This window comes from Anser brachyrhynchus (genome assembly GCF_964034855.1).
Source record: "Anser brachyrhynchus genome assembly, chromosome: 4".
Taxonomy (NCBI): Eukaryota; Metazoa; Chordata; class Aves; order Anseriformes; family Anatidae; genus Anser; species Anser brachyrhynchus.
In genome coordinates, this window is record NC_137698.1 from 48,670,399 (window position 1) to 48,690,370 (window position 19,972).

General features: G+C 43.1%; 1 protein-coding gene and 1 long non-coding RNA gene across 9 annotated transcripts in view; one reads left to right on the plus strand and one right to left on the minus strand.

Moving 5' to 3' along the window:
• The window catches only part of BMP2K (BMP2 inducible kinase), a 105,024-nt gene that overhangs the window by 54,125 nt on the left and 30,927 nt on the right, over nucleotides 1-19,972 (minus strand). Inside the window, exon 1 of one of the 3 annotated variants that reach the window (XM_080591455.1) lies at nucleotides 11,166-11,521. The exons of 1 other annotated variant lie outside the window; for it this stretch is intronic. In XM_080591455.1, coding sequence (XP_080447581.1) covers nucleotides 11,166-11,346 — 181 coding nt within the window. In that variant the 5' untranslated portion in view covers nucleotides 11,347-11,521. Of the gene's footprint in view, nucleotides 1-11,165; nucleotides 11,522-19,972 lie in introns of those variants that run through there. One more of the 3 variants, XM_080591454.1, reaches the window with a different exon arrangement.
• LOC308194933 overlaps nucleotides 11,755-19,972 on the plus strand; it is a 60,705-nt gene continuing 52,487 nt past the window's right edge. For all 6 annotated transcript variants that reach the window (XR_013951076.1, XR_013951077.1, XR_013951078.1 and 3 more), the window contains exons 1-2: nucleotides 11,755-12,292; nucleotides 13,429-13,462. This is a non-coding gene — a long non-coding RNA (uncharacterized lncRNA). The remainder of the gene's footprint in view (nucleotides 12,293-13,428; nucleotides 13,463-19,972) is intronic.

Sequence of the window (19,972 nt, forward strand, 5' to 3'; positions counted from 1 at the left end):
TGGAAGCTTGCATGCTTTGGGTTAGTTCCTAAAGATGGAAACTCTATGACCAATCCACTGTCTACACCCAAACATGTCCTTCAACATAATTTCCTCTTACAAATGCAGCTATATAATCCAGTGTCAGTTTAACAGCACAGTAAGTGAAAACAAGGGAGTAAATCAGGCTGATGGAGACAAACTGGGCACATCTGAAGAAAGCACTAAGCTTTTGGGAAGGTAATACTGCGAATTTAAACCAGGATTCGTGGACCTTCACCAAATCAGATGCAACACAAGTGGTTTTGTTTTGTTGAGCTTTTGAGTGATTATTTGGGTTTTGTTTGTTGGTTTTTACAACTGCCATAATAATATAAATTTTTCTGCCTTCTGAGGTTTAAGGAACCTCTGGATGTCTCATTCAGAGAAAAATTAATGATCTCCCCACTGTGTCATGAATTCTTACGAAGCCAAGCGACAGCTCATCTAAACTGAACTGAAGGTCTCTTCTACAGACACAGACTAAGCTACTGAGCCATATAAAGATGACAGGGCTCCAGAGGATTAAATTAGTTTTTTTGTTTGTTTTTGTTTTTTTTAAGAAAGCTTGATTTTCTGCATATCACGCACAGAACAGGTCCCATGTCCAGCACAGACATGATGAACGTCATTCACACTTCCTATTTTCGTCTCACACAACACAAGTTACATTCAAGTCAGGCCCTTACACATTTGTGTCACTGAGATAATTAAGTGCCTTATATTCTTTAATGATCTATTTTTACTGTGAGACACAAAGTTCAAAACCACAACACTAAGAAATGGCCTTCTCCTGTGTTTACATCACCGCAATCCAAATGAGCACTTGGCTCTGTCCAAACTCTCAAATAGCACAGGCCTACCCTGTGTGCATTTAGCAGTTACATTAAGACTAGGTCCAAGTTTTGTCTGTCCATAGCTTGTCTCTCCAAAGAAACACATTTAATATAGTGTCTTGCAAGTCCTTCAGTAATTATCCAAAAACTAAAGAAGTGGTTTAGCAACGGTCTTTCTAAATAATGTCACATGCAGTTTTTCAACCTAAAGGAATTGCAAAAACATAAGAACTTGCCTTATTTATCATTGACTTCTAGAACTATTCTTTCTTATATGAAATGCAGCAAGATGCTGCAAGAATGGTTCATTAGACAAGATTCACAGACAGAAATCACAGTCCAAACAACAAGTAAAAACAACGAGAAAAGGTAAAATGAGTCAGTACAAGAATTAAACCAAGAATCAGACCAATCCTTTAAGTACGCATCTCTTCAAGACTTGCGTATTAAAGTTTCAAGGCAGCACATGAACAAATCCATCCATTAAAGACAGTAATCTGCAAGTTTAGAAGGAAGACCAACATGTGTATCATTTGGAATAAAAGCTCCTGAAGTCCCAGAAAATCACAATTGCCTTCGTATACGTATTCTGTATACGGCACTCGAGGTGTATTAACAACTTGTTAGAGAAGCAATGAGGAAGAACCCCTCACAGAGCCAGGAAGTTCCAAACTCTGCCCTCAGCTCTTGTACAGACTTGTTTTCACCCCTGGGCAAATCTCTCCATCTTCTTTTGTTTCCCCATCTGCAGGATGATGGCTTTCCCTAAGGGGATGTGATGTTCTTCAGATCAATACCAGCTTTGATGCCTCAGAAAAAGCCAGAAGGTGTTGACTCTCATATGATTCTACACAACCATTTCTTCAGTATTTTCACCATTTGCATCAGGAGTAGCAGTGCAGACAGAACAAGAATCAAGGCTAAAACAGCTAGTTTTCCAGCCATATCTAGGAGTAAAAAATAACCAACCTAGAGAACTGTGAGCAAGGAAAGCATCAGAGGAGAGGAAGGGAAAGGCTCCCACCTTCATAACCAGCAGACAAACACTCGGGAGACTGAAATCCATTCACAAGACAATCAGGAAAGCAGGAGATGAGGAATTCATCCTCCTTCCTTGTCAGCAGCTAGGCAATGATGATGAGAAAAAACAGAACCTAGACCTTCAAGAGAACAGGGGTCTCACATTCACTGCATAACTTCTTAGGCCGGAGCGGAAAATCCAGGACAAATACACATCTACTGCAGCAGAAAAGCTCGAGAGGACCCGAACTGTTGTTTAGTATCACTGGGATATGGAAACCAGCCTCAGACTTCCAGCTTACGGTACTGGAAAAGGGCAAGTATTCCAAATATTTCAGGAAGCAGCTGTTCTTCTACTACATTAACAGCTTCTAAGCTAAACCTATAAAAACACCTGAGAATAAACCTCCATTCCAAAACAGATGTCAGCATTTTCTGAGGAAAAAGACAGCATCCTAAGCAAACCAGTTAAGACGAGGTGACTGACCCAGCCTACCGTCCTGGTGAGTCCCCATTGCAAAATCAATTTTGTTTCCTAGAGCCACCTGCAATCTGACACACTTGCACTTGGTATTTTGGCAGGCGCAACGCATTCATAGTGTCAGTTAGCACTGCTTACAAACTGCAGCTCTTTCCGCTATGGTAGCCTACTTACCTAGAGTATTATGGAGGCAGAATAGAGCTACAAGAAAATAAATATAGCCTAAGGTTAAGAAATTAAACAGTTTCAAGAACAAGGACTTAAAAACAATGCTTGTAGAACAAGAGACAAGAAATACTACCTAAGTGATTTTATCAAGCCTTGTTCCTGTCAGCCCAAAGTGTAATTAATTTAGCAGAAAACAAGACATTCACCTGACATCATGTTTGCACACATTCACAGCTAAAACAAATAAACATCTACAGCTAGAAAGATATCAAAGTCCACACCATTAACATCTGTATATATTAAAGCATGTTCACGTTCTTCATGCTAAAGGAAAGGGAGACCCACTGAGCTGCTAGGCAGAGACCAAGTCCCATCTCTGGCATTTACTTCTGTTCTCCACACACAAGAAAACTGTACAAATACCTCCCTATGGGTAACATACTAGCTAATGACTGACTGTTCTGATATTACAGCGACGAAAACCCATGACAGAAATAAACATACCCTTCCCAGAATCACTAGTTTGGGGTTAACACCCATCTGAAAAATAATTCTACTTTTATTAGCTAGCAAAGTTTTCATTTTCTATGTTGACATACAAAATACTGACATCTAAAGCAAAACAAAAAAAACCTTCAGGTGAATCAACAAAAAATGCACACCCAAAATAAGACCATGCTCAGATTCTTTTAAAGCCAGGCCAAGTCTTTAATGGATAAAGCTAATATATCCTCTATTACTGCATGCTGCTTTACCCTTTAAGGGTGTGCAGGAGGTTAGTTGCAAAAATCAAAACCTGCATATTGTGACTACTGCAACATTAACATGTTTTATCAAAACACACACGCCGGGTAAGAAGCAATTAGAAGGCACATGCGTTTGATCTCTCTTGTCAAAGTCTGGCAAAGGAAAGACAGCTTGAGACTGTGCATCGTATTAACACGATGCTGCTCCAAACCAAGTTGCTCTTCCTGTACGACAATCTGACTCTTGGCCGCTCTCCCAACAACTGAGCTCAGAACTACCAGATTCCAAAGGACTTGCTCAGTATTTAACTGCTTCTGGGCCCCCAGAAGTTAAACTGATAATGTCCTTCAAAAAGAAAAGGGAAGAATTATTTGCCATTAACACAGGCATAATGCTGCATGTCCACATACAGTGCAGTGCTGGAATGAGTATCCTTAAGGGATTCAAAGACCAGTAACTTGACAACGAGAAGAAGTGTTAGACCATGTGTTGGTGAATGCTGAACTGGCTCTGGGCTGCACAACAGATCCCTTTGTCAGGCTACACACGTTTCTTAACCTGTTGTGCAAATTTCTGCATCTCTGTACAAGAGGCACGTGACAGCTCTGGGGGGCAGACGAGCCACAGCAGGGTCCGAATGCTGCGAATGCACGGCTCTTCTCCTGCAGTACCAAACAAGTTCAGTCAGTACACTAGCTACCTGACAATGCGACCAAAGCTCAAGTTAAAGCATTACTTTGTGCACTGTTACGCGAAATAGTATTTTTACCTGCACGTCGATGCAAGACAAGGATCGCAACCAACATCCAAACTAATTCCTGGTTTGGCCTCTCTTACTACAGAGAATACAGCTACAAACTGTAAAAGGCAAAACAATGCTCTTGTTTCAGATTATCTGCCTGCAGTAGGCTTGAAAAGACTAAAGAGAAATCCCAAGCACTAAAGCACAGCTTCCCAATCTTTCATTAGAGATCAAAACCTCACTCAGCATCTCACCACCTGCTACACTTGAAATACGGCAACCATGCTTGTTATTGGGACTGTGTCAGAGCTCTGTACATGTTTTTTTCTATGCTCTCAGCAAAAATTCGTCAGAACCTTTCAAGTCTTCATACTGCTTTTTCCCCCTTTATACCTTCTGAACTTAAACAAACCATTTCTGCTACTCAAATATTAGCAAAGCATAACTGTGTTTGAGACAGAATGAGTAACAGGCATGACCTTTAAGATGATGTGTGAACATAGATTCAGTGATATTATACTCTGAAAAGTTGACGTGACCGATCCCAACTCTAACTCCACAAGTTAGATTATGAGCTGGAAGGCTGTCTGGAAATATATCTGAACAACTGAACTGGATTCCTACGGAAAATAAAATAGTACTTACTGCAAGGAGTGGCAATTCACAAGCTACACAAACACTGAGCAAATGAAGAAAACCAGTAATTACAGTTTCAGCTTGAAGCATACGAGATTGCCATGTCACATAGTCATGAGAAAAGTGACACTGCCCCAGCTGCCTTCACAACACCTGCCACACAAATCATCTTCCACGCTGCAGAATCAGGATCTCAGAGTCAAGAATCTGGTCCACACTGCCTTTAATCACTTTCAAGCACTCCAGTTAACAGATTCATTGCAAGGGCACTTCTCCTGTTTGCCTCTTCAGAAGAAACAACAACAAACAAGCCAAATCTTCCCAAGAGTGAAGGCAGTGCTTGCTGTACATCAGGACACTTAAGAATTTACAGCAACTTCCTGAATTGCACATGCCCAACATCTTACTATAAAAACCTAAAAAATCAGAGTAAGTGAAATAGGGCTTGACAAAACAGAAGGGCGAGAGAAACTATGCACATCAGAAAGCCTCTCTATTCAGACTGCCAATTGAAGTGCTATTGCTAATACACATAAGACAGATAAACTTTAAAGACGTTCCTAATTTGGGAAATAATTTTGAAGAATCATAGAATCATAGAATATCCTGAGTTGGAAGGGACCCTTAAGGATCATCAAGTCCAACTCTTGATACCGCACAGGTCTACCCAAAAGTTCAGACCAAGAACTTCGAATGCCTCCTCTCTGGACATTAAGCAATTCAAACTTCACCACCATTGCGATGCCAGTCAAGTCTTAAGATTCCCCCTTCTTCCTTAGACAACTATTTGGGAAAAAAAAATAAAAAACACTCCAATAAAAGACATTTGCAGTAAAAAAAAAAAAAAAGAACAGCTTGACAACCTACAGCTACATAGCCCATGACCTCACAGAGCAAGACATGGACTCCCCGTTCAAGCTGCTACTTTTCTTAGGACTCGACCTGGAAAATACAAAAATAAAAGACCAACTAAATAACCTATGCCATCAAGTACTTGCAAGAACCACATGTTCAGTTTAAGCAGAATGGTTCAGCTTGCACGGTCATTCCTTCAGGAGTTTATCAGTAATGACTCCAAGAGATTGCAGCATGAGAAGGATTATATAAGAAAGGAGAATGAGTTTCCAGTATTATGGAGGGATACTTGAGCTTTTCACTTGTCCTCTCTATTTAGAGATGCCTCTTCAGAGAAATCAATGCTTTAACCATCATGTTAAATAACTGAAGCAAACACTCTGTGTAATACAAACACTTACCCACTCGAGATACTTTTTCCCCAGCCTCTCTGGTCCCAAATATAAAGTCACTCAGAAAAACAAAAGCTCCCTATGAGATAGCACTCACAGGCACTCCGAAAGTACAAATATACAGCTCCACACTCACCGTTTTATCACCCAGAAAAAACAAAAAAACAGAGTAAGTGCTTCTCCTCTTCTTCCCACATATCGTAAGGCAAAGGAAATACAGAAAGTTACAGCAGAAGAGCGGTGATACAGCATGTTCAACTTCTCCTGCCCAAAGGATCAAGGCATATAAAAGCTGGAGGGCAGCCTACCGCTCTTCCCAAACACCACAATGATGCCCACCACTTCCCCACCAGCCTGGGTACCTCTGGAACCAGCTGCACGTGCCATTGCCTACTTTCTTCTACCTCAGTCACTAATTTTTCTGCTTCTAGCAGGGCTTCTAGCTTAACGAACAAGGAAAGGCCGTTCCTGCTGCTTTGGTGGAATACTTCCAAAGGGACAAATGCTTCATGCCTAAAGGAAAAAGGGGCTACTGCCTGACATTAAATTACCCCATTTCTCTGTTGGGTTAAATATAGCTTAATTAAGAAATCGGAAAGAGTCCACATATGCTATTAATTGTCCTGGCCAGTAGGAGAACCACCAGCCTGAAAAAGACATTGAAACTCTGGTGCTTGAAATACCAGTTCAAGACACATGAGACACTAAATGACAGTTTATTAGCTACACTACAGAAAGAAAAAAGAAAAAAAAAAAGAAAAAAAAGCTAAACAGAAGTTTTTTGTTGTTTTTTCTTCCTTTTTTTTTAAAGAAAAATTGCACATCTCATGATTGCACTAATCAATTCTAGATAAGAAATACAATGGAAGCAGGATGGCGAGCATCTTTCTATGCCAGTAAAAGAGCTTTCAAACTGTGCCAGCCAGCACTGTTCAGGGCTACAGGTTGGGACTCTACTGCACATCACAGGTACAGCCTTGGGCACCCCATTACCCCATGGACCCCCTTCCCCCTCCCCCCCCCTTTTTTTTTAACTTTTATTTTTTAACACCCAAAAGCAACTTTGCTTGCTTTATCTGCACTCAGTAAAAACACACCAATATACTGAATTTCCACACACTTACCGTGCCTACCTTTGCCTGCTAACTCTAATGGAACAAAGACAAGCTCAAACCTGGAAAAGGCTTTATTTACTCAGTGTAAACACCTCTAAGACCTACCAAGAAATCGAGACAATAACAGAACTGAACTGTGGTTTAAAAATACCTTCCAGTGCCAACACTTAAAGTCTCCAGGAAAATCAGTTTCACGCAGTTCAATAATAAATTTCTGTTTAAGTCTATGCAAACAATGAAGTAGATTTACCCTTGTGTAAAGCCACAACTTCACCTCCTCCTTCCATAAACTAAAAATACTTTGGCAAGCGTACGGGGTTTATGTGGCAAGGTTTTGGTGGTGGTGAGGGGCCATGGGGGTGTCTTCTGTGAGCAGAGCCCAGCAGCTGCCTCTTGTCAGACCAGAGCCAGCTCCAGCCGGCTCCAAAGGGGACCCGCTGCTGGCCAGAGCGACGCTGGCTGGGCCTCTGGGAGAGCAGATTGAATAAAGGGGAAAAATAAAACTGCTGTGCCACAGCAGCTGGGAGAGAGGGGTGGGAAATGCGAGAGAAGCAGCCCTGCTGACACCAAGGCCAGCGCAGAGGAGCTCCAGGCATGGAGCAGAAGTTCCCCTGAGGCCTGTGGAGAGGCCCCTGGTGGAGCAGGGGGTCTGGGGGGAGCTGCTGCCCATGGGGGACCCGCGCTGGAGCAGTTTGCTCCTGGGGAATGGATGGACCCCGTGGTACGGAGCCGTGTGGGAGCAGTTCTTGAAGAGCTGCTGCCTGTGGGCAGCCCCCCCAGGCTCAGTTCGGGAAGGACGGCATCCCGTGGGAGGGACCCCGCGTGGAGCAGGGGCAGAGAGGGACCGTGGGGGAGCGGCGGAGAGGAAGAACCACGGAGGACTGACCGCAGCCCCCCTTCCCCTGCACGGCTTGGGGGGGAGGAGGTGGAAGACAGTCAATGGGAGAAGGTGTTTTTAGTTTGCTTTTAGTCTTCACTGCTCTAGCCTGCTAGCGACCGGCAGTAAATTACGTTAATCTCCCTATGCTGAGTCTGTTTTGCCCATGATGGTAATTGCTGAGCGATCTCCCTGTCCTTATCTCAACCCTTGAGTCCTTTCCATCGTATTTTCTCCCCTTTCCCTTTGAGGAAGGGGAGTGTGAGCGCAGTTGTGGCAGAGTTCGGCTGCCCAGCAGCTTATTGCTTGTTGTTACTTTCCTTTTCACTCTTCACAATATTAACTGTTTTGCATTTGATATTTGAGATGGATTTAAAAGGACATTTCATAATTTTCACGTCCAGTCTGCTGCAATTACTGAGCTAGAAAGCCTTTTTCAGTATTAGAGCTACCACAACTAACTTTAGTGTCCCCAGGACATCATCCGTAACTTCAGAGAGACAGACTTCTCCATATTTGTGTCATATTTAATTTTCCAAACTTCTCCTTCACTGCACAAACCCTCGTACAACAAAAAAGATAAAGAAGGCCTTCGCTCTGCCTGGGTCCATCATTCTTCACAGTTCCACCGTCCCCTTGCTGCTTCTGTCTCATCCTTTGAAATGGACAGATAGCAACTCCTTTTGTCCGTCAAAGCTTAACCCAAACGTACTGTTCTTCCTCACCTCTGAATAACAAACCTCAGAAACAAACACCCCCATCCAACAACATACTGAGCCTCGGGTTATGAAAGATAAGAACCCATCAAAAACCAGCTTTGTTTAACACAGAAAAAACAATCTAAGAGCCTTCTAACCGCAGCACTTCAACCTTTATGCCTACTTTACTACCCAAGTTTACAGCTGCTTTAGATAGTACTACGCACATTATATATGCAAAAGCATTATGTTATAATGTTACATAGCTTTGCCTTTAAAACACTGCAATAAAATGATACTGTCAAAGGCTAGAGAAGTGTTTCAAGGGCAGCATCCGTATCAACACAGGAAATCTACCAAAGATTCATTAGCGCAGCCTAACAATGAATGTAGTTGTGACTAGAGCCTTTTGGCATCGCTGCTGCAACTCGCTCTAGTTATAGGAACCCTTCGGCACTTGCAAAGCCAAGACCCAGCTTTCTAAGACAATTCAGATGTAAAATTTAGAAGGGGGGGGGAACACTTTGAACCTGACAGGCATATGCTATTAATCCTAACAGCTAGTAAAAAAAAAAGCCTGTCTGTGCCATACCACTGCTAACCGAGCCTTATCCATCTGTTTCTGAAACAGGCTAGTTGTTAAGTTGGTTACATTCATTAACTTATTACCAGCTTCTTGTTACACGACCTAAAACTCCACTCTGAGCCTCTTAAAGTAACTTGTAAATGGTATTTCATCAGCACTGAATAACTGGAGCTACCTGGCAAGGCTAAGAAGCTCAGTAAAACTGGGTTTCAGCAGAATAAAACCAACATTTCATATGCACAGGGATTAGGAAAAAAAAAAAGTCATTGCTCCCTCCCCTCAAGGCAGGGGGATTATAAAGCAGGGAACTTATAAAGAGTGTTAATTCTCAATACTAGATGTTAATATTACCTGTACAACACCACTAACAAATGAGCACTTACTATTAATCGTTACCCCATCGAGGGAAAGCCAGCCAGTCAGGAAGTAATTCCTAGACACAAGGAAACTTCTCCATCCACCAGCTATTGTGACAGGTTGGGAGTAGCAGAGCCGGACCACAGCTTTGTCATGGGCACCTCCTCAGCAGGCGCACCCCTGCTCCACACACACGCAGTTAACCCAGCCCCTCCCCCGCCACCACATGGGACGCAGCAGCTCCCTCACTTCTGCCCTGCTTCTTTAACCTTGTCGGTAGGCCACCTGCTATCTCATTCTCTTGTAAAGCCTTCTGGGGTCCTCCCTACTGCCAAATAGCTCTGGCATTGGCTTTGAAGACTTTTCTCTAGATGCAACAGATTTACGCTGTCCCGACTCTTATCACTTCTAGTCCTAGTCATCTGCACTTAAGGCATCACATGAAAGCTGTAAAAAAAACTTGCTATTTCTGTCTATTAAGAAAGAAAGCAAATTTACAAAACACTCAACTACTTAAATACATACTCCCCCTGCCCCTGTGCCTGTTAAGGCCTATGAATTTGTCACTGCAATCTACAGGAATAAAAAAATAGGAATCTACAGCTCTTCAAACAGCGTTTTACAAGAAAAGTTTTAGTAAGACGGTGAGCCGAACAAAGCACTGTGCTATTTTTCTGGTTTCCGTGTGCCTCCTCAATTTGTTCAGGAGCTCATTTCCTTTTTTTTTTTCTTCTTCTTTTTAAGCCTCTGCGCTGTAAGCAGCCCTGTGTAGAGGAAGGACTTTCTGTCAGGCTGCGGTGACTCCAAGGGAGCTCCCAGCAAGGATCCCTCTCATCTTTTTGGGCAACCACGGACATAGCTGGCCAAGCCTTAACCTCATTTTTGTAAATCAGGTGCAGAACACTGTATTTGTTCTAAGTGTTAAACGCCAATTCCGCCGTACTAAAACTTTCTCAAGACGGCAGTGAAAACCTACCTACTGCCACCACGTTTTCTATTTTCGATACTCACGCTATCAACACGCAGTTGTTAAAACCGCATCCTCGAGACACCGATGGCAGCATCCCCAGCACCCCGGGCAGTGGGGCTGCAGACCCCATCACCTCCCCAGCGCCTGGGACCAGCCTAGTGCCTGCTGCCCTGGGACGCGAGCCGTGGGGCCCGCAGCACCTACAGCCACCAGCACCGTGGCAGGACCCACGCGTGGCCGTGAAGGCGAGCCGGGTGGCGGAGCACAGCTGGCTGCCACCACCCCAGCCCTGCCCGGGAGCTGTGAGGGCAGTTGCCATCACCCGCAGCACGGCGAGGCCAGCGGCGCTCACGCCAGGAGCTGCTGGCACTGCCAGCTGACGCGTGACCCTGCTAAAAACCTACCGTGCTCCACTAGCCAGGGTTTCATTATTATTATTAATTATCATTGTTATTTTGTCTCTTCCCGGGCTGCCAAAAGCCCACCGCAGGTTTCCGCCACCCCAAACCCAGCACAGCCCCAGGGGCTGCACGCCGCCCCTAAACGAGCCCCGGGGCGGGGTGGGGGGGAAACCCGCCCCTTGCCGGCCTGGGCACCGGGCAAGCCCCGGGGTCTCGGCACCGCCACCGGCTCCCCAACCCCCCCGCCGCCCCCCCTCCGCCGTTACCCTCGGCCAGCAGCTCCTCGGCGGTGACCTGGTAGCGCCCCACGGCGAACACCTTGCCCAAGGCGGCCCCGCTGCCCCCTCCGCCGCCGCCCGCCGAGCCGCCGCCCGCCGCCCCGCCGCCGCCACCACCGCCTCCGCCGCCGCCGCCCTCCGCCTTGGGCATGCGGGAGAACTTCTTCATGGCGAGCGGGGCCCGGAGCCCCCGGGAGGCACGGAGCGGAGCGGCCGGTGCCCAGCGGCTGCGGCAGGGGGGCGGCCCCGCCTCACATGCCGCCCCCGCCCCGCTGCGGGAGGAGGGAGGGAGGGAGGCGGCAGGGGGGAGGCGGCAGGGGGCGGGCGCGGCCCCGCGGGGACCGGGACGGGACCGGGAGGCGGGGGGGGGCGCAGGGAGCGCTCCCGCGAGCGCCGCCAGCAGCCGCCCCGCCGGTGCGCGGCGCCACCGCGCATGCGCCGCACCCCCCCCGACCCCTCCCTCCTCCGGCGGCCGGCCGGAAGTGAGGTGCACAGCCTGCCCGCGGCGGGCACGTGCGGCGGGGAGGGGGCGGGGTGAGGGGCGTCGCGCGCTCGCCGCCTCGGGCCGGCCGTTAACGGTCGCCACGGCCCCTGAGGTGATTGCGTTCCCCCACACGCCCGCTTTCACCCGAGGAACCGCGGGGGGAAAGCGGCTCGGAGCGCCCTGCTGAGGGCACCGCTTGGCTGCCCACCCTCCCCGGGCTGTGTGCTGCTGCCCGTGAGGGAAATAAGTGGAAAAAAAAAATGGGGACAATGAGGGTAAAATGCCCGTCTTGGGCCTCCACCAACAGCGAGGTGCAGTAACTGGCAGAAAACAGTGAAAATGTGGATCCAGACAGGAAAAGGGGAGCTGTCAGTTTCCTGCTGTGAAATGTACAGTCCTTGGACATCTTACCTACAGACACTGATGAGGGAAAGTTGGGAAGTTATCAGCTCAAGCAGCCTTTCAACAATGAAGCTCTCCAAAAAGCTGTATTTTTAGAACAAACAAACAAAAAAGCACACCAAACAGTCTCGGTACCAGAAGAAGCTCCATTTTCCACAGACTGTCTCCCAAGTGTGGCAACTCGGTTGCAAAGACTGCAGAGCCACCTCAGCGCATCCTTGGCTATAAGGTATGTTATCACCACTATGCTACTACGTGTCACGTATGGCAACTTAAGGCAATATTTGTCACAGTTCCCTAAATAACAGTACATGGGAAACACCCTACATTTCCAAATAACTCATCACAAATTTCCAATTCAAATTCAGACTGAAACCAAATTTCAAATTCTCTGAAATGGCAAAGCACATCCCCTTTTCCTACTGAAATAGTGATTCTACTCATCCAAAATAAGAACCAAACAAGATAAAATGAGAGCAAAATAACAGTCAAATAAGAGTAATTAAAAGGGTAACTTTGTTACAAGCCTGTTTTCCTTTGGTAGCCCTCCTGGGCAAATGCTAATGAGGTATTCCTGCATCTTTTTTTCACATAGAGACTGAAATCATGCAATAAAAACAAACCTGATATGGGACCTCACATCCGTCTCTCATATGAATGAATGAAGCCACATTTTTGGCATCTCTAATGGGAATTTAAAAACGCAGCCTTTCTCAGTGAACATTGAGGTTTTTGGATGAACTTCAATTGTAGCCATCAGTTCTATAAAACCCCTTTGAAAAGCGAGAAGCTTAAAATCTTTGGGAAAATATTTCAGTAATCAAATTAGTTTTGGCCTAATCATATTGCTGTATACCAGGCTGGTAACAAAATGAGAATATTTCTCTATTGAAGTGACAATTTGTCATACCATGAAAGTACAGACACAGCTATTCGCATTAGTAGTCCCCTTCCTTCAGTCATTCCCATCCTTTCGATAATTGGAGATCAATTTTTCAGCAGCACGTACAGACTCTAATTCACAATTTTCCTTAGATGTAAAAGGTATTTTGACTGTAGATGAAAGAAATGGAGTACTGTGAGGAGAATGGCATGATCATCAGCATTTTGTTCATGAGGATGTTCTTACAGTGATATATGCCTGTGCTCCTTAGAAATACGCTTTTAATTGTTTTGGAAAAAAAATGTCTTTGAAAAAAATCAGAGCTGGGTTTAAAGCACTTAAGTTTAATGCCAGTGATGAATACAACTTTGCTTGTCCTCAAGTAAAAGTAACGTGTTTTCTAACAGGTGCTCTGACAGGGTAGGATTGCTGACAGAGTAGGATTGCCTTTTTGGTTAACTGGTTACTTTTTATTTGTTTAGGAGGTCCCCAACACCAAGATTTGCTCTTTTTAAGGTAAGAGATTAAATTATTGCTCGGGTTATTTATAGGCTGGACAAATGAGCACAGTCATTATGCAGGGATTAGTGTTACTAAGCTCTGTCTTCACATACTAGAGGATGTAGAGGTCAACTACTTAGGCATAGCTGGCAAATAAGCCTATCGCTATTGCACACGGAGTTGTGGTGATTAATGCATGGATGGCCACAAAAGTGACTGGTCTCTTGTGAGTAATCTCACAAAGAGCCATAGCACAGATAACTTCTGATGTTCCACGGCCTGCTTAAAGGGAAACTTGGCACCCAAGTGGTCTTTTTCTATAAAGCACCAGCTTGCTGTGAAGAGGTTTCATGCCAAGGATTACCTTTTATTAAGGTTAAGTCAGTGGAAGTGAATGATAAAGATTATATTGACTTGTCACTTTTAAAAAACAGGCCCGATCCACCAAGTTGGTAAACAAGTGATGATTTTGAACATGCGAACAGGTTCTCTGACTTTAATTCCTCACCTGAGCAGAATTGCCATTTGTTATTTCCAGAAGCTATATAAATTTCAAGAAAGGAAGAGAAAAATCTTTCATGAAATCTTTCACTCAGAGTACAAAACCCAAAGTAAACTTTGCCCTCGCTGTTTGAAACCTCCCATTTGTTTCAGGGACAGTTCACTTTTCCACATTTGGAAGGAGTGCCTTAAAACCAACCTGTGTAGTGCAACAGCTTGACACACTGACTGTATAACAAACCCTTTGCCCTAATTCAAAAAAGAAAAAACAATTTAAAACATTCAAAGTATATACTAGCAGAGTTAATTTCTGGATAGAAGGCAAAACGGTAAGTGGTCTGAAGAAAAATCCAGGGGCAACAAACAGAAAATCAGAAATAGGAATCCTCAAGTGAGAAGAGATCAACTAAAGAGGTAGATATGAGGGGGAGGATCTTAGTGCAGAGGCTGGATCACAGCCAGGATATCAGTTACCATTGTTTTTAAAAGTTTTTTTTGCTGTTTTTGTTTTTGCGCTATATAATGGTTCTTTATTAAACCTTTAACTCTATGAATCATGAAATCATAGGAAATACTCAGGCTCAAATATTAGGCTTTCATTATCAAAAAACAAAGAACAATAAAAGTAAGTTTCTGCTTTTTATGTGTGGAATTGATAGTAAACTTTCACTACATAAAAACATAAAAACAGGAAAGAAAACAAGTCCCAGTCAAATGATGTGTATGTCTTTCTCAATGTTGTCAATATCAGTAGGTCTTGCTTTTTCTTTTTTTTTTTTTTGCCTGGGGTCTAAAATAGATGCTTTCTAATTTTTTTTCAGTAATGGTGTAATGGCACATTAATAACAGAATGTCAACTATTCTACCTATTGCCTTTATTCATCTCAAAATATTAATCTTCCGACTTCTCTCAGTTATTTTCACAAAAGCAAACCTCAAGTTTTTGTTCTGCCTTTTTTTTTTTTTTAATAAAACAAACTATATTCTCTGAGTCAAGGTGAGTCATAGCTTGTCTCAGGTAATATATCCATGGCTGTCTTTCAGAGTGCTTGAAATCTGGGTCCTGCTCCTGACTCTTGGCTGTTAGACAGCCTTAAGTACACTGCTTCACCTCAATATAAAAAAAATTCCATCAATAAAATTAGGATAACGATTATTTACTCTGTTGCAAAATGCTTTGAAGATTTATGGGTTAGAGCACTAGCTGAGAACTGCTTGAAAGTGAAACATCAGATATTGTATACATGCTAATATCAAGCTTAGAGTTTAAGAGGCGATGATTTAATCCTCTTTCAACTGCTGAATGGGTCAAATGCTTTTCGCCTTCATTCATATTTCTTACACCTCTCTCCATACACCTCTCCCTACTCTCAACTCTTTCCTCTGTGTAATACATAAATTTGTTTTAACTCAATCTCTCGAGAATCAGAGAGCTTCCTGTAAAAATGTCAAATGTCCCTTAATGTAGTTAAGGAAAAAGACAAATGGAAACATTTCTTTGTGTAAATGGTTTTTTGGAAACCTCCTGCTGTTTCTGGACAAGCTCTTTAAATGTTAATTACCCAAGATGAATAGTAGAAACTGAAGAAAATAATTCTAGAAATTTGTTCTTTTTATATGAAAACTACAAAAAAAATCACTGATTTATTCTTCACTTTCATTTGAAAGACCTGGGTCCACATCTTTGCAATATAAGTGCCCAACTGTTCAGTCATTACTGCAGTATTTTTTATTCCTCTTATTCAGGCATATGAGGGTTATTCTATTTTGTATGATTTTAGTCTCAACAAAGCACCACCAGAGAGGTTCTCCTAACAAGCGCTTGATTCTTACACACACACACACACACACACACACCCCGTCTCCTCCTTGTTGCATATCTATTATCATTCTGGTCTTATGGGAACCCTGAGAAACATTTTGCACAGAAGTAGCTATACAATCTTCCTGTCTTAATAAATACCATTTCTCAGTTTCAAACTGCTGACCCTGATGCAATCTGTTTTAGAGACAGTTACTAAAACAGGACAGAAAGGTTAAAATGAGCTAAAAGCACAACTGGGTTGGCTTTGGGTTTGCGTTTTTTCTAGGACCAAGTCATGTCCCACCTACACATCTGAGGCAGAAGCAGTAGCGAGAAGCTTAACATTTGTTTAATTGTAGATACAACATAAAAACTTTGGTATGACATGTTGACTTGGAAATAAATGAGAGAATCAAATCGCTTGCTGCAGTGGGAAAACATGCAAGCTCTAGAGCAAGCGCCTTGTCTCAAGTCTCAATTTTTCAAGACAGGAGTAGCTCTACAGGCGTTATGTTGAGCTGGTGACTAGAGGCATATTTTCCTGTTTCAGTCTATCATCTGTCCTAATCAGGAACTGAACAAAAAGGAGTTGTAGAAAAGAAACAAGTTACTGATTGCTCACATTTAAATGGAAACAAACTGAGGAGAGAGTAAGTACAGATCTTCTACGAGGTAAAATTGCCAAGTTCAGCTTTGGTCACATCTGGTGTAACACTCGCGGTCAGCAAGGTCAAGAGTTACTGAATGCAATGCAAGATTTGGTCACTTGTAATATATTTGGACCAAATAAAATACACATCGCTTGCTGATGCGACAACCCTTGGTTGTTTCAAAACATCAAGAGAAAGCAGGGAAAACAAAGACTCAAATAGAAATCCTAGAGGAAGGGATATGATGAGGTTATAATGGGCTCAGCATTGCTTGCATCTTGACCTGGTTAATTGTCTCACATTAATAATAATCTGTTTCCTTTCTGGAAAAGAATGGCCTTCTACATGTTTCCTGATACTCAGGATCCTGGAGGCTGACTCCTGCTTTGTTGGAGAAGAAAACATTTCTGCTCACTTTCTGCATTCTTAGGTCCATAGTTAACCTTTTGTACATAAACTTGTCCCCAGCCCATCCATAGGTTAGGTGCTTTCATTCTCATTTCCACGAAAAAACAGATAATATCCATCCTTCCTTTAACATCTTACTTTTGCAATCTTCAAGATAAAGACCAAGTTTCTCTTATATGCATCCAGTGTGTTTTATGCAACCTTGCAGCAGTAAAGAGTCTTGGGAAAAGCTACAGCCCTTGAGGTGCTGGAAATAGTTCCAACTCCCTTTTTACCCTACTTGCAGGTAGAGGGTTTGCTTTTCTGTTTGTTCTGTGAAGCGTTCAATGCACTTTTATGCCACATGTATTTTTCACAAAGTAGGAAACTGCAGAAATAACACTGGTCATTATGCTAAAAATGCTTCTTTACTGAGTCGTGTCAACTTCAAGTTAGGAGAAAAATCCTTGGAACTCAGAGCCCAGGAAGGAAGAACTCAGGATATGAATCCAAGGAATAAAGGAATACAGGAGACCCTATGACTTTTGAAAGGCATGGTGTTAGAGAGTAAGCAGTGAAATATTCTCATGCAGTAGAATGATGAGCAGCTTAGTAAGGAAGTGATCTTAACATCTGATATGGAAATGTTTTAAAGGATTACATAAATGTGAAACAACTCATGTTAAGGCTACCATTGCCTGTTTGACTGAACTGAGGCACTGCAGTAGCCTCCCCTGGAATGGATTTTATTTGAGATTACTTTTAATTGCCTGCATAGCAGAAGAGTGTACACTTCCAGACTGTCCAGATTTCTCAATACTTGCAAGGAGCTGCAAGTCATCTGGAGGGGAGAAATCAGAATCAGAGAGCTCTTGAGAAATGGAGAAATGGTCTGAAAATACTCAGATAAAATTCAATAATTTCAAATACATTAAGTACACAAAGAATTAAGTACAAAATTAGAGGATCTGATAGTGACAAAGAAGCAAAAAAGGTCTGAGGGCTACAGCAGCTCAGTTGGAACAGATATTAGCAACAGATAAACAAAGGCAGTGTTTATTTCAGCGTGTATTAAAAGAAATTACATCTGTAAGACACCAAGGTGATCAGTCTGCTAAGGCCTCATCTGAGGTACCACATCCCATTTTGGGTACTACGCTTTAAGACATTTTACTTTAGAGTTCAGGGAAATGCAGTAGGTAAGATACATTCATAACAGATGACCTCTGAGGAAAGGTTAAACGAGTCATATCCTTATGCAAAAGTAAAGGACAGTTAATTTTCCAAGATGAAAATGCTGAAGTTGATCAACTTGTCTTTACTACTAGAAATACAAAAAGAGTTGTCTTAGAATCCTAGAATGGTTTGAGGTGGAAGAGCCCTTAAAGCTCACCCAGTTCCAACCCCCCTGCCATGGGCAGGGACCCCTCCCACCTGACCAGACTGCCCAAAGCCCATCCAGCCTGGCCTTAAATACACCCAGGGATGCGGCAGCCACAGCTTCTGTGGGCAACTTTAGTAAAAATAAAACTAAAAATAAACAGTGGCAAAGGCTTCCTTTTTAAAAGGATAGGGGAAACAATAAGACACAAATCCAAACATAGTACACCTATTAAAAAAAGTTGTTGGACTTAAAGCCTAGATTTTATTTATTTCTTAAAGGTAAATAGCTGTCAGTTCAGAACAGGTTCAACTCAAGTTGCTCCTTAATTCATAGTGTTAGAGACCTAAATAGATTCTTCTCAACTCTGTAGTTCTACATATTCTTGCATTCAGGACAAGGAAACGTTAGCTTTATCCAATCTGTTGTGGTGCCTGACAAAAACATGACAACTTAAGAACCAGTGGTTCCAGGCTGCAATGCACCAGCTGCTTTAATTTATTCTTGTGTTCCTCTATTCCTGTTTGGAGTGGCCTGCAGATTTTGACTTTTCTGTATTAATTGAGAAAGCTACTCAGATTTTTGTTTGACTTCAAGTAAAGCAGTATAGGTTGGCTTTCCAAGAAACATGAAAAACAGAGCTTTAGCAGTAGAAGGGAAAATGAGTTGTATGACAAATAAAACATAGGCCCATAAATAACAATTCGTGACAGAATGTGTTTGGAGGGAGAGTCTGTGAGCTCAACTGAGCAAAAGCATAAAAATGTGTTTCAAGTTCACTTTTTAAGCTGGCTAGCAACTTGAAAGATGATTGAAACAATCTGACTCGCTTTCAGGATATACATTCTTTTCAGGGCATGCATTGGTTTTCCAATGCCTATAAAATGGTGTAATCGATTAAAGAAATCCCTTCTGCATTTTTCCTTCATTTCTTACCCTGCTCAAAATAGCAAAAAAATTCTCTGTAGGATCTTGGCCCCTCACTTATTTCCAGTCTTTTATTAGTCTTTAGGAAATAACTACACCTAGTCATTACAGTTTAATTGGAGTGTCACTGAATAATAGTACGGCTTTTAATCTTTACAAAGCACAGTGAATTAAGACTTGCAGCGTCCTTGAGAGGAGATGAGTAAAAGCAATCTAACGAGCCATGAACAAAGACCAGGCACTGCCCACATAAACAGTTACTGCTGACAAGAGTAGAAAGAAACAAGGAGCCACGAGCACTCTAGATTTCAGCTACTGGAGTTTGGCTCTCCAGCAGCGATTCATCACTCATGAATGATTCCTAATCACCTCCAGACCCTCAAGCAGACCAAGCACAGGTCAAATACTTCCAGTCTGCATTTATTTTTGTCCCTTAAATCTTACGGTCAAACTTATCTAAAGCTACTTTGCATTGTAAGAATTTGTATTCTCACTATTCCAAACCTCCTGCATCAAGTTCTCTCTAGTTAATTTTGTCCACAGCAATAAGACTATTAACTTCTTCCCATTCATGAAAATGGGGGATCAAAGAGGCCAGCTAGCCTATAACATTCATCACCATCATCTGTAACGACATAATCCAGCTAGGACAAAGGGAATGTTCTGCCCTCTGCACTGAAGCCAGTAATCCCAGCAACAGAAGTGGCTTCCACTGGAGAATTCTTTTCATCAACGCAAGTGGGAATGCAGTGAAAACAGGATTCAGTGTTGATGGTGCTCCTGAATGCACACACTGTCTTTGAACCGTCAGCACTGAGGGCTGGTTGAGCAAGAAGGGATCCAGGTGTGGCACAGTGATTTATCCCACAGAGACT